General features: G+C 42.4%; 1 protein-coding gene across 31 annotated transcripts in view; it reads right to left on the bottom strand.

Annotated features, from left to right (window-relative positions):
* Positions 1-552: 552 nt before the first annotated feature.
* LOC144323933 (uncharacterized) overlaps positions 553-15,122 on the bottom strand; it is a 114,252-nt gene continuing 99,682 nt past the window's right edge. For 23 of the 31 annotated variants that reach the window (XR_013389291.1, XR_013389297.1, XR_013389289.1 and 20 more), the window contains 2 exons: positions 7,637-7,811; positions 553-6,555 (listed from right to left, as the gene is read on the bottom strand). Coding sequence is in view for 5 of the 31 variants with exons in the window: in XM_077914917.1 (XP_077771043.1) it covers positions 6,530-6,555; positions 10,983-11,112 (156 nt within the window). In the remaining 26 variants the exon portion in view is untranslated. Of the gene's footprint in view, positions 6,556-7,636; positions 7,812-10,982; positions 11,113-15,122 lie in introns of all 31 variants that reach the window. The other 8 variants (XM_077914917.1, XM_077914916.1, XM_077914913.1 and 5 more) reach the window with 2 other exon arrangements.

Here is a 15,122-nt window from a genome sequence, read left to right as displayed (position 1 = left end):
TTTATAGCAGCAATGGCCACAATAGCCAAACTGTGGAAGGAGCCTTGGTGTCCATGGAAAGATGAATGGATAAAGAAGATGTGGTTTATGTATACAATGGAATATTACTCAGCCATTAGAAATGACAAATACCCACCATTTGCTTCAACGTGGATGGAACTGGAGGGTATTATGCTGAGTGAAGTAAGTCAATTGGAGAAGGACAAACATTATATGTTCTCATTCATTTGGGGAATATAAATAATAGTGAAAGGGAATATAAGGGAAGGGAGAAGAAATGTGTGGGAAATATCAGAAAGGGAGACAGAACATAAAGACTCCTAACTCTGGGAAACAAACTAGGGGTGGTAGAAGGGGAGTAGGGCGGGGGGTGGGAGTGAATGGGACGGGCACTGGGGGTTATTCTGTATGTTGGCAAATTGAACACCAATAAAAAATAAATTTTAAATAAATAAATAAATACAATATTAAAAAAAAAGAGAGAGAGAGACAAAGAGTCCCAGAAGGGGCAGCCCAAGATGTAGGAGGAAAACAGGAGATGTAGCCTTCAAATAGGTCCATGGCATTCTTTTTTTATTGAAGTAGAGCTGACATACAGTAATATATTAGTTTCGGGCATACAACATAGTGATTCGACAATTCTCAACATGACTCAGTGTTCACCATAATAAGTGCAGGCACTATCTGTCACCATACAATGTTATTATAATATTATTGCCTATATTCCCTATGGACTTTCCATCTCTGTGATTATCGATTTTATAACTGAAGTTCGTACCTCTTCATCACAAGCGTTATATCGAGTTGCCTTACCTGGAATGATAACAGCAATCCAGCAATCCACACCTCTCTCTCATGCCTGTTCATCCTTACAGCCTAATGACAGACATGGGCAACATGGTTGGTCAGGTTTTGGATGCAGACAGTAGGCCACAAGGCCAAAGAAACCAATTGCTCCATGGTTGACAAATCAACAACATTTGCCTTAATCTTATAAAATGAACAAATCAGTCACTGATTGTACAGTACCTCCTTGTAGATTTGTAAACCCATGTGTATTTGTTCCTGTACTCAAACTTTTCAGCACTCAATTTTTATTTAATATTCTAAACATTTAATATATATTATTCAATTGATTGGTAAACAGGGGCAGTTTGGATTCTATGAATAATTGCTTCAACCACTTACATTTTATATACAAACACAACTATATAAATTCATGAAAACAACCAGCCACAGAGGTAAAAGCATCTACATATGACCAACAAACTGGGCGCTGGTGTCCATTCATTTTGTTCAACTTTTTAATTGACTCTGATCACTGTAGTAAATCAATCATGAACTTTTCTTCCTTGATCACTGCACTGCCAAAATCAATTGTTGAACTCACTATGTTCTGAGAATGCTCATTGCAACTATAACCAAATCTTTTCGATCAACTGATTTTCTAAAACAGTACCTGACATCATTCCAGGCCAAACGTGTGATTCTCGAATTCTTAGATGAGTGAGAGACTGTGATTGAAAACCACTCTTAATGCAGCTTTAAGATAGACATAAGCCTGGTCATGATGATTTGTCTTCAAAACCAAAGTTCATGGATGACTGAATAGAATTGCATCACATACCATCTCACACCGGTCAGAATGGCTAAAATCAACAAGTCATGAAACAACAGATGTTGGCAAGGATGTGGAGAAAGAGAAACCCTCTTATACTGTTGGCGGGAATACAAACTGGTACAGCTGCGTTGGAAAATAGTATTAGGGTTCCTTAAAAAGTTAAAAATAGAGCTATTCTATGACCCAGCAATTGTACTACTAGGTATTTATCCAAAACATACAAATGTAGTGATTTGAAGGAGAACATATACCCCAATGTTTATAGCAGCAATGTCCACGATAGCTAAAATATGAAAGAGCACGGGAGCCCATTGACAGATGAATGGATAAAGAAGATGGGGTATATATAGACAATGAAATATTACTCAGCCATCAAAAAATGAAATATTACCACTTACAATAATGTGAGTGGAACTAGAGGGTATTATGCCAAGCGAAATAAGTCAATCAGAGAAACAATTATCATATGATTTCACTCATATGTGGGATTTAAAAAACAAAACAGATGAACACAGGGGAAGGGAGGGAAAAATAAAATAAGATGAAATCAGAGAAGGATACAAATCATGAGAGACCCTTGACTTTAGGAAACAAACAGGGTCACTGGAGGGATTGGGTTGGGGGATAGGGAAACTGGGTGATGGGCATTAAGGAGGGCATGTGAAATAATGAGCACTGAGTGGTATATGCAACTGTTGACACTGAAATCTACCTCTGAAACTGATAATAGACTGCATGTTAATTAACTGATTTTAAATAAAATAAAAAAGAAATTGCATCATAGCCCTCAGTGTCTTTACATCAGAGCTTACACTGTTGATTCTTACCACTTACTACATTTTCATAAAGCCTCCACTGTACCATCTGATTAAACAATACAATGCAAAAAAAAAAAAGCCACGTGACACCTGTCTACAAAACACCCAGACGGTGTTTTTTTTATATACACAATACCATTATAAACATCACACAAGCACTAATGACAGTCCCATTGAACGATGTGTTTGTGTATTCAAACATTCCCTTGGACTCCACCCTGTCACTCAAGTATGATGTAACAAGTCAAATGCAAATCCTGAAATGCTATGAAAAATGAAAACTATATAACGCATTTTCAAAGATTTATTTATTTAGTTTAGGGAAGAGTACATGAGTAGGGGGAGAGGCAGAAGGAGAGAATCCTCAAGCAGACTCCCTGCTGAGTGCAGAGCCAGATGAGGTGGGCTCTATCTCAAAACTCACAAGATCTCGATCTGAGCAAAAACCAAGAGTCAGTCACTTAACCATCTAAGCTACCCAGGTGGCCCTACACAGCATAATTTTTATGTTTAAAAACATCTTAATTTTTTGAGATCTTTAAAAGGCTTGGCACATTTTGGTTCTTAAAATCTTGAATAAATCATAAGGAAGCCAATCTAGAAGTCCATCCCCTCCTTAATCTCATGAAAACACGGATCTTTGTCCTTGCCTTCACATCCTATACCAGGTAACCACCATCAGCAAAGGGAACCTGTGAGAAGCTGCCCTGAACCTCCAAACATCGTTTATTAAACACAGGATATGTGTCAGATACCATAGAAATATTACTGAAGATGATCTACCAACTGTAAAAATAAATGAGATTGGCATCATCATTGCCATGTTATAGTTTAGGGACTTGAGGATAAGTCAGGTAAAATCATAGACTGAGGTGCCACTAGATTTCACCTGCCAGAGCCCAAGAGCTGCCCACCAAAGCCTGACCCTGGAAAGGTGAGCTACCAAGAGAGGTTTTCCCATTTTCTTCCCTCAGGAAAATCTTACGCACTTTGCTTTTCATTCTTGTTGATAAAGATTTTATTTATTTATTTGTTTGTTTGTTTGCTTATTTATTTATTTATTTATTTGAGAGTAAGAGAGCACAGAAGGAGAAAGAGAAGCAGACTCTCTGCAGAGCAGAGAGCCTGACATGGGGCTCCATCATGACCTGAAGGCAGAGGCTTGGGCAACTGAGCTATTCTTATGTCTGCACCCTTTCACTAAAGAGGTGTTTTAGTAATTGGTAACAACATTAACTCAATTGTTAAAAATTTTATAGGTAAAGTTTTGAGTGACCAACCAACAAAGAAAAATGAATTCCTGTGTTGGATAAACAACCCTTCTGATCTCAGTACTATCAGGCCAAATAACCAGACTGGCGATTTTTTCCCAAATGGATCTATAAATGTTTTGTTCAGAGAACTGATTTCCTGTTGAATCCATGTCCCCACAGCCTAAGAATCTCTCTTGGTTCTATGCAGAAAAGGATATCTTTTCCTTTAATTATGATGCATAAGCCCTAAGGTCTACACATGATTTTAGGGTAAAAGCTACTTTTAAGGACAAAGAAGCTTTTTTCCTGCCAATCCAGCAGTAAGGTAAGTCAGCAGGTGGCTCCGCTCCTTGCAGAAATTAGAAGAGTTCAGTTCTTTCCATTGCATGTGTCCATCAACGCCCCAGGATATTGCTATCATCTGCATTTGAAGCTGGTCTTAGACTATTCTGTATTTCAGTGTCAACCAAAGGGAAAGGCAATGTGTTTGGACATAGGCCTTAAAATGTCTCCTATCCCTATTGCTCACATTTCATCGGTAAGAATTTCAACACATGCCTACCAGTGAGGTTTGGAAGACAGTCCCTAGCTGAGAGGCTACATGCCCAGCTACAACTAGATCATTACTTCAAAAGAATGGGGAAATAGATTTGGGGGTCAGCCAACCATCTTCACACTGGGATATGCCCACAATCCTTGGGTATGTGTCCAGTAGAAATGGAAGTCCACACGACACAAAAGAAACAGTGAGTGAAGGAAAAAAGAAGCCCTAATGAATGTACATAAACAATAAACAGAATACTATTTCATCCAGGTATAAGACTATGAACTTGATTTTTTCCATATATTTACTTCAATTCTGTTTTCCTTAGAACAATCTTTTGAGAACGAAAGGCCACAACACCTTTCCAAGCATATGGAAAAGGGAATCATCTAAGAAGAAGAAGAATGGATAACAAAAATATTGCCACATGACACGGAGGGTCAAGGACATACCCAGATGCCTCCAAATCTGAAAATGATGCTGAGTTGGAAATCAAAACAAAATCTAAGACTCTCCAAGCCCTAACATATGGGCCTTAGACACACATATGGTTTCCATCTCTAGCTGAAAGAGTTGGATCTAAATGGAGTTTCAAAGCACATATGCAGTTTCATAAATAGAATTAGGTAGATCAGGATACCTTCCAACCCAGAAGTTTAGCAATGTCCTTTGCACAACGAGAGATCTGCTGTTCTAAAATTTAGTCTTTGTTAAAATTTCCTGGCTGGTCCTGGATCCTCGTAAAGTTTGGTTTTTACATGTGTTGGGGAAGCTTTAAAGGTTTGCTTTGGGAGTAGGCTAATGAGAATCCCAGAATTTTCATTTTGGGGTAAAGGATATGAACTAAACCACCCACAGTTTGAACCTCTGAAGAGCAGACCTCAATACCAGAATTTGAGGGACTGACCTTTCAATAGAATGTATATCCCACCCAAAGGGCTTAACCAATGAGACAGCAATCAAAGTTAAAACTAAGACTTTTTATGATCAAGCAGCATTTACAGAATCTAGAATTGTAGCTCTTTCAGATTCCACTGTCAAAACATAGTACTCAGCCTCCTCCAGGGACTGTAAACATAAAAATATAAATGAAAAATCCAAAATAATGAACCTAAAGTGAATAAAGGAGGCATGAGGATGTACCCTAAGGACCTAATTGTCACTATTTGCTTTAAATTTATAAAGCCACTGGCCAACTCCCAATCCTATCAAGGTAATGGAGACATTTGTAAGAGAAGTCCTTGTTGAGGGGTTGTGTGTATATGAAAATTTTATATCCTGCCTATTTCATTTTATAAGCTTTGCTCTAGTTATACATTGCTTCCCAAGAGGCCTCTGTTTGACTGGAAGAGGGTTCTAATGGTTTGCTTTTCAACTACTTTTGCGCGGGGATTGACTAATTTATTTGCCCAATATCACAATATAATTTCTTCAATTGCTATAATTCTAGAAAGAAAAAAGAAAAGGTAGAATGATGCTTATCCTTTTCATTGGTAAATTGACCCAAACTGCATAGTTTTAATAGATTTCTACCCAACCAGCACTATCTAAACATAATAGCAACTGAAATAATTAATTTAAATGTTCCATTTGAGGTCTTGTAAATTAACCATATCAGCTGTACAACTACCACATTTCTCAGAGAATGCCCAACCTTGCTCCTCTGCTTGACAGTAATTGACTGGATTAATTAATCCACTTTGTTAGGAAAAGGATGGATGTCAGCCAGTGTACAAGTCTTATGGTTATGTTACCAGAATTACCTTCAATATGAAATTAAGATAATGCTAATACTAGGTGATTAAGAGCTCTCTCAAACCAGTCTACAGAAGCATGGCGGAAGAGTGAATAAATACACGTTTGTTGGTGTATTTATTTGGTGGTGTTTTCTCCTCTGGAGCACATTTTTTAGGTCTTATAGGCTTTAATAATTAGAAGCATTTTAATCCACCCTCTAATCTAGAGTTGATGAAACCAAGTTTCAGTGAGGTGAAGTAACCTGCCCCAGTTTACAACAGCTCTGGACTCCTATTTCAGGGCTCCTCCCTCACGATGAAGCTTGCTACCAAACTTTTCCCAATATTCATCTTGAGGAAAACTAGTTATGAGAACCTGAGACCACACAATCAATGCTTGAATAACTAGAAAACTGATTTGGTTTCTAAATCAACCATTTGAAAAGCTGATAGAAAGAGAAGGGGAAGACATGACCATCACAAGATACTACAAAAAGAAGATCAAATTCTTGAGGACAACAGGTTCATGCACAGACTGTTGTTCTTCTGAGTCAGGTTCACAGGAATCCTCCTGGAAAGCATCCTGGAAAGAAAAAAATAGAAAAGTTTCACTTGCTCAGTCTCTCTTTTCTCAATAAGACAAGTAAACGTTGGCAACCCATCCACCTGGAGAACTTGAGAATTCACCATCAGATACAGGGTCACTGAACAGAGGGACAGAACCCAAAGTGCCTTGTTGAGTCAAGACAAACCTTTCTCTCTCTGAGAGGTATTAAACTCAAGAGACCCTTTTCCATATTCTAAGGTGAAACTGCAAAAGTTAGAAAGGAAGTGTTCAGTTAGACGGAACCTCTGGCTCTGTCTGGGAGTTAGAAGGAGATTTCCTCTTTAAGGAAGTATATCCTCTTATATCCTTGTGTTAGTTCAGTACCTCTTTCTGTAAAAAAGGGTTTTCTAGAAGCTGCACAGATAATACACATAAGTGGGATCGCTCATGTGCAATCCTCTCGCCAACAGTTTGGTGTCATCACTAGAAGGAAGGATTGCAGATGTTGCCAGCTTTGATTATATGTGGCTAGAGTGTCCCCATCCCCAGGAATAGCATCAGAGAATATAGGACAGAGAGTTAAACTTGGCTCATCATAGGGAGGCATGCACACCGTATGTAGGTTGAGCTGCCCCAGCCCTTGCCTTTCTCTGTGCTGGAGAAGATAATATGGACAGGGATTCACATACTATTTCTGCACAACAGAATGCATTTTTAAACAATTTCTACTACTAATTAACCCATTTATTCTTAACTGAGAGTCACCATTGAATAAATAAATATTCACTTTGTGCCGTATTAGGCACTATATTTGGCACTCTTTGGGCTTCCAGGAGCAGAACGTGTGAATTCTCTGCTACCTTAATCATCTTTAGGGTTGCCGTCCCCTCTCCCACCTCTCTAACCACTTATGCCACTTTGCCAGTATTAGCAACAGATTTTAGACTTGAACAGAATGGACGCAGAGTATCCTCCTGGGGTTTTCTAGTCTGGTGTGATACGCGTTTAATTGTTATGTTTGGTAATTACTAATGGAAGCAGAGCCTGGATTCTTGGCTGCTGTGTAAGGTGCAATGGCAGCATATGGATTGAGCACCACATTCTCCTTTTTACTAACCTGCAGGAGCACCATGTCAGACAGAATTGTTCCAGGACAGCATATCAATTAGGTAAGCAGAGGCTTGAGGGGGTTTTCGGGAACTATCCTGCCAAGTGCTTCTCTCCAATTCTTTGTTGCTGTTGCTATTTAGTAGCTGCCACCTTATCACCCGGCGTCTTTGAAATTATGGCCACTTAAGGAGGAAAAAAACCCAGAAATAATAAAGGATGCTGAAAATCCTTCCTTCTTCTAATCCCAAAACATCCCTTGACCATCAAAACTTTGGAATCTGTTAGACGTCCAGGAATAGGTCACTGGTAGAGCTGAGCACAATCTCTATAAATTCCACATTATCTGTATTTGACACATATTATGTCATGCTATGGTAACCAAGGCCAAAATAGCAGGAGCTCTTCTGTCTGTTGGTGTTTCTCTCAATACCTATCACTTGCAAGAAGTTTCTATGTTGTGCATGCCCAGTCCAAAGCAGGTGAGCAGCGCTCATCCATCTACTGTCTCAGGGATCCAGGCTCCTCTTACCTTTCTATGCTATTATTTCAACACATGGCTCACAGGGAAGAGTATGGAAAACTCTTAACTGCCTCAGACCAAAAATGTCATGTCTCTTCACTCAAAGGCCATGGGGCAATTCTAGCCTTTCCATGTGTTAGGAATGAAGGGAGATCAGATAAGGAAAGCACTAGTCATCTCTACCACTTCCACCAATGGCCAAACTCATACACCAGGGAGCAGATGTTTTCATGGCAACCATCTGCAAAATTGTTAGCAACTGCCACATCCAAAGACTGCAACAAGTCCCCCTGCATCAGGGACAACGAACTCAGTATAATCCCGAGACCCTGCCTTCAAGCCCACATGATGAGCCAAGGCTCTTTCATCACCAACATCCACGAGCGTCGTGTCATCTCTTTCTTACCTGAAGATATAGATTAATTCCTGCTGTATGGATCCAGCCACCAAAACATCAAGAGTAACAAGAGAAGGAACCTTTCATTCTCCAGAATCTCTTATAACATAAGGAATCAGTTTTTGTGAGGAAAACACTTTAATCAGTGGTTGGATATAAATTCACAAATGCTGGGGAATCGTGTGTTCGGCAGATAAAATTGAAGTGACTCCAGAGGTGGGAGAAAAAAAGGCAGGAGGGTGGTGCGAGAGAAGGCTTCACCCCAGAATAATATTTTCCTGGAAATCCTTCTAGTCTCCGATAAATCTACTAAACTCAGAAAAAAAAAAATGGGTAAGAGTGACCTTTGATGAAAAACAATGATGTATTTAAATTGAACACCAATAAAAAATAAATTTGAAAAAAATAAATAAATAAAAATTTTTAAAAAATTAAAAAAAAAGAAAAACAATGATGTAGGAAAAGTAGCGTCTGGGTATTGAAGCAAAGACTTAAGGGAGCAAGTACTAAGAAAAAGACAAAGAATAAGGATTCTAGTCCATTCTGACCAAACCCCAAAGGGTGAGAGCCCCACTGACAGCTGGTTCCAACAGGGATGTGACCTTAAGGTTCTCCTGTGCGGGAATATGGGCTGGTAAAGGCCTCCAGCTACACCGTAGGAAAGGAGAGGCAGCTGGAAGGAAGCAATTACCTCTTCTTTTTTTTTAGTGTCCGTCTAGTGCCTTAACAATATGTCTCTTGAACACCTACAGCAAAAATACACCTGCATTCACCTCTTAGGGAACTTATCAAACTGCCTTCCATTCACTTGGGTATTTAGAATAGCTTCTTTCACCTCACTTCCACTCTTCATGTTTGCACACTGAGAACCAGGACCCAGAAAAATGTGCCTCCTCCTCTAGAACCAATAGAGTCCCTGGCCCGACCTGGAGATCAGACAGGATAGAGGAGAGGCCATGTGGCATAATTATGAGCACTGGGCTAGGCAGTACACAGTGCTAGTGTCTATCCTGGCTTTAAGGCCGCATCTCTATGAAGAGAACTTATCTCCTGGGGCTTTGCTGGGAAAAATGAGAAAAAAAAAAACCCTAAAGCTGTGAGTTTAAGAGCTGATGTGTTGTAAGTGCCAGCTGCTATAATAGCAACTTGCCCTCTACTTATATGGAAGCAGAAAGACATGGTATGACCATGATACCAGCTCAGCTGGGCTGGAGGATTGCTGACAGGGAAAGAACTAGCACCAGAAACCCTACAAGTGACCTGGGAAAGGCCACAGCATAAGAAGGTCCACTTTGTCTTCATGAAAGACTCAGTGCTGTTGAGAAAACTTAGGCATCAGCTAAGTGGAAGGGAAGGCACAGGGCACATTCCAGAAGCCCTGAAATCACATGATTGGCAGAGATCACAAGCATTCCCCCCACCCCATGCCAGTGTGTTCTCCACTTCTTCCATAGCACTTCGTCTTTGCAGGGCACTGGCAAAAGGACAGAGCTAGCTAGGGGTGGCCGCATGACTATGGCCTGGGCAGGGATGTGTAGATGAAGGTACTGTGTAGATGAAGGTACTGTGTAGGAGCTTCTGGGAACCTTCCATATGATGACAGCAGGCATCTGTCCTTTTCCACATCCTCCCCATCCCTCTTTCTTGCTCCCTCCACTCTGCCTCCCCCACCCGCCTACCACCTAGGTCACTGGTGACCCTCCCACCCTACTCAGATGCAGATGTGTTAGACAGCTCTGGAGCGTTACCTTGGACCAAGAGATGTCCTTGGGAATGGAAGCCCACATGTAAGCACAAGAAAGAAGCAGCAAGAGATGGAGGATAGGCATCCTGGAGCCTAGTGTCTAGACAAGCAAAGCCATCATCACCCCAGAGGAGAGACACAAAAGAGTGGAGGGTAAGACTAGCAGAGTCTTGACCATCCAGGTCCAGATTTTCATGCAAAAGAAAAATAAACTCTATCTTGCTGAGGCTACAGTTACTCTGGATCCCATTTTATGCGATGGTAGTAACTTTCTCCACCTATGTGGCTACCGATGACATTTCCACGTAACCAGCCTAGGCTATTCATTATATTTCTTTCCATCGTCAGGGCTGTTAGCATTTACGACGCCATTAATCTTATTTTAACAGTATTATCATCTCACTCCCATTTAAAAGCGCTTCAAGATGAGGATGGAATGTCAGTCTGACTATTGTCCATCATGCCTGGACATTGTAACAGTTTTCATAGATTTAATTTAAAAAACAAACAAACAATGGAACAACAACAAAGCTTCAAAGCTTTGCAATATTTGCCTAGCGCTGGTCCAAGAAACATCTTCTGCAGCCATGGGAAGATATATGAAAGGTAATGATTACTCAAAAAAGGCTCCTGGGCTGCTTCTATGCAGAAGAGTCATCCCATATGTGAACTCCGCATCGTCTAAGACTCACCCAGTGTAAAATGGTATTCCTTCAGAGTGATTGCTGAATGCAGGCAGCACCCGCCCCGCACATTCAGATGGCTCCTCCACCCCAGACGCCAAGTCTTGGAGATAACCGTCTGCTGGCACAGTGGCTCGTGCTACCGACAGGAGCCAGAAGGGGAGAATGGCAGTGAGAAGCAGCTCCAGCCAGGTGGCACCTGGCACCCTGGCCGTTCCGCACGCCAGTATCCTCCACGACTGATGACAGGTCACCTGACAGGGTCAAGCCACCACCCCACCTCCTATGACTACCACCAGTGGCCACACAGAGTTTGGCCATGGGGTTCCAACTCATCTGTTATTCAGTTGGCAGGGATTCCTTTTTAACACCTGTGTATTTATGCTGTTTTATCCTTTTATGAACACCATCAGGTATTATTCCATTTCATCTTCTTAACAAATTGTGCAAAGTAGGTATGGGCAGTCTTGTTCTTGGTAGCTCAAATTGAGGAAATGAGGTCCTGAGAGCTGCCAACCACACCTCTATGACTGAAGCACCTGCCAAGTAGTAGGGAGATTCGGGCTGAGACTGGCCCAGGGCGGGGAAGAGGGGGCGCTGGGGATCTAGGAGGGTGGGCTCAGAAGACTGCCATGAATACATACAGGGAGGAGGCCAGAGGAAGACTTCCCCAGGCTCCTCCCTCCACTCTGCCTCCCCTACCCGCCTACCACCTAGGTCACTGGTGACCCTCCCACCCTACTCAGAGTCTCTCCCTAGCAGGATAGGAGTTCCCAGCAGGCTACCACTCAACCTTATACAAGACAGAAATCCCTGGGCCTGACACATCAGCCCCTGTGTGAGCCCAGAAATGACTCGAGAATCAAGTGGTATCTTTCTTACTTCCACAGTTTGACCACTTGACCACTTTTTCATTAGAGATGGGAAACAGATGCATTTTGTGGTTGTTGGTCTTTTACTACAGTCCGAATGCTAAATGCCAAATACTGCCCAAAGCGCAGGAGGCTGCTCTGTCTGCCTTTTACAGAGTAAGGGGACATCTGAACTGAAATACAAAGTGTGTCGTTGAGAACTAATGAGTAAAGGGGGGGGCTTGGCTTGAAAAATAAGTCAAGATTTTAATGCTCTCGAGCACAAGCCTTTCCATCAAGCAATACGATGTGCTGTGCGGGTTAATGGGCTTAATAGATGGATGGGCAGCTCTCGGATTGATTGGGGGACTGTCTGAACACCGTGGAAGGAAGGGCCTGGACACCCGGGGCATCCTAGTTGTTCTTTACACACGGACGTAAATGAGCAATGTGCTCATCGAGCTGCATGCTTTCTGTTGTGCTTTCACCACCAAAGAGCTGGGGGTAGGCTGTGATGGAACTAACACAGCAGAGTGACCTGTGACGGGGGTTAACCTGCCGGGGCAGAGGCCACCGGAAATCAGCATCCTGGCTTCACACACTCCCCGCAGAAGGGAAGCGTGCAAGGGGGCTCCGAGGCAGCCAAATGAAACAGCACCACTATATCTAGACAGTGTTTTCTTTTCTAGAAACTAGAAAGGTCTTAGAGACAGATGGACTTTTGGTTTCCGAAAACTGTAAAACAGGGAGATGAGATGCAATATGCACAGAGAATTGATGTCAGTTGTATTTATGCTTTTTTTTCCTTGCCAGAAAAATAGTAGACTCTGTTTTATTATGTGATGAAGTTCTGTGCTCTGTTTTCTCTAAAGCCTAATAACACTTTTGGTGGCAAAATAGAAAAATCTGGACTTTCCTTCTTTTTCTTGAGAATTGATCAGAACTCATTTACGAACAGGCCTTAATTTCTCATGAAGTTAAAAATCATCAGTTGAATGCCTACCATGTGCCAGGTGTTTGCATACCTTTGGCATTTAATTTTTTTTCACAATATCCCCTCCGAGGTAGGTTGCTTTGGAACCACCCTGCAAATGATGAAACTAAGGTTGGGGAAAATGAAATAATTTTTCCAACATCACGCAACTAATAAGTATTAGAACCAGAATTCAAAAATCCAGAGGACAAACTTCAGGTTTTGAACTCAGAGAACTGAGGTTGTTTTGACATGTGTGCTCTGACTACCCCACATTGGTATGGGTAAGAATTTTGCTTAGGGTAAAGGTAACCCCATAATAAACTGTTTATTCTTGATGGTTGATTCTATGCCAACCATTTTATTTGCATTGTTTGAGACGGTCAGGGTTAATTCCTTAATACACTATCTTCCTCATAGTCCACACTTCATACATGTGGTTGGTGTCACTTCATGCATTCCCATTAACTCCCCTGACACCAATATATTTCTATCCCCATTGTAGAGGTAAAGAAAGTAAGACATGGACAGATGACCTAACTTATTCAACGTCTCACAAAAATAAGCAGATAGTGCCAAAACCAGTGGAGACATCTCAGATTCTCTTGACTTCTAAAACCCATGTCTCTCCATGACTTCTCATAGATCCCATCCATAATTCAAGATAGAGGAGACCTTGAGACTCAGCATTCCAAACTCCTTTATTTACTTATTAAAAAAATAAAGCTCCCATGAGGGGGAGTTGGCCAAGGTCAGAGGTAGGCAGAGAGGGGGAGCCCGACAGGAGATTTCCCCCGATTAACCGAATATCCAGGTGTACCGCTGCAAAGAAGCGGGGCCCATACATCAGCACCAGGGGCTCAAAAGGAATACGTACTATTTCATTTCGAAAACTACACAAGGATTCAGGGTAAGAAGATTTGGATAAAAAAGGAATGGACCTTTTACGTGAAATATGAGCTCAGAAATGCTCACAAGTGACCAATGTTACTAAATAATTAATCAAGAGCAGGCAGGAGGCGGTTTGAAATGTAAATGGATGGATGAAGGTGTGATGCTGTCATCCAGGGGAGGGTGATGTGACCGGAATTGTGAACCAGCCTCACCTGCCCCCACTAAGGGCACAGCCACAGACGAAGGGAGGCTATCAGACCAGACCACCCCAGAACCCTGAATTCCTGACTCTGACCTGCTGTTCACTTTCATGTCTTGTCCCCAAAGAGATGTTAAAAAATGATGAAGAACCAGCTAGGCACGAGGGAGGGGAAGAAGAAGCCATCTAAAGAAATGTTCCCTGACAAGGCTGCAGGCGACACACTTGAGAACACCTTTATTTTCCCTATGTCTTCCTGCTTCTTGAAAAACAACGCACCTTTTGTCTCTCCTCCCCACCCCCCTTCTCCCCAAATTCTCTAGAGCTCTTCCTGCAAGTGGTTCAGGAGACTCAAAGACAGACAACAGCTGCAAGCAAAAGAACAAAAAAGATTGACAATGAGGGAAGAGGCAGACAGAGAAACTCCTTTACCTTATCACACCAGATAAAAAACAAACTAACAAAGTCTGCAGAAGACAGAATGTCTCTCCTCTAACTAAACACTGATCAAAAAATCTCTATTCTAGAAAAATGTGACAGCTTGGCATTCGTGTTACAGCATCTTAGATTGGAAAGACACATCCACGCTGGCACAGCCCTGGTACACAGTAGGCGCTAAATGTATGCTAGTTCTTTTTTTCGTCTCTCTCTTTCCTTGTCTAATAGGTGTTCCCACAGAGGCAAGATGCCCCTCGGCCCATGAAGCCCTCTAGGCCTCAGTTTACTCCTCTGGAACAGTGGAGACGATCCCGGTGCCTCTCTCAAAGGGTGAAAGGCTAGCTCACGCCTGCGCTCACGTGAGCTCCCCCAGGGATGGTGGTTCTGATTCCAGATTGAAGGCACAGCATGTGCAAGGCTGTGAGGAAGAGCGTGGCTGGCCTGGGGGAGCCACCAATCCTTCTGGGTGGCAGAAGCACCAGGTCCAAGGTTGGGGGTGGGAGAGGCAGCTGGCAAGGCAGGTGCAAACTAGAAGCCAGAGCATGGCTGTCTGGGGTGCTGCTGTGAGCCAGGGGAGCTGCCCCGGCTCTAGGATGGGGGTGCGGCCAGACAGTGGGAAGCCTGGGGAGGCCCTGAACTAGTTGTTGGATGGGAGTGGAGAGAGAACAGGGAAGTTGTCAAGGACACATTAAGTACAGCCTTCCCAATGTGACCCTATTACCACCCCTGGGGCCTAGGGGTGGGTGGCAGAGAGGCAGGGGTGCTGAGCTGCCAGATGGTTGGGGGGCCAAATC

This window comes from Canis aureus, chromosome 11 (genome assembly GCF_053574225.1).
Source record: "Canis aureus isolate CA01 chromosome 11, VMU_Caureus_v.1.0, whole genome shotgun sequence".
Taxonomy (NCBI): domain Eukaryota; kingdom Metazoa; phylum Chordata; class Mammalia; order Carnivora; family Canidae; genus Canis; species Canis aureus.
Note: the sequence above shows the minus strand (reverse complement) of the source record. Positions and strands in the feature narration are given on the sequence as shown.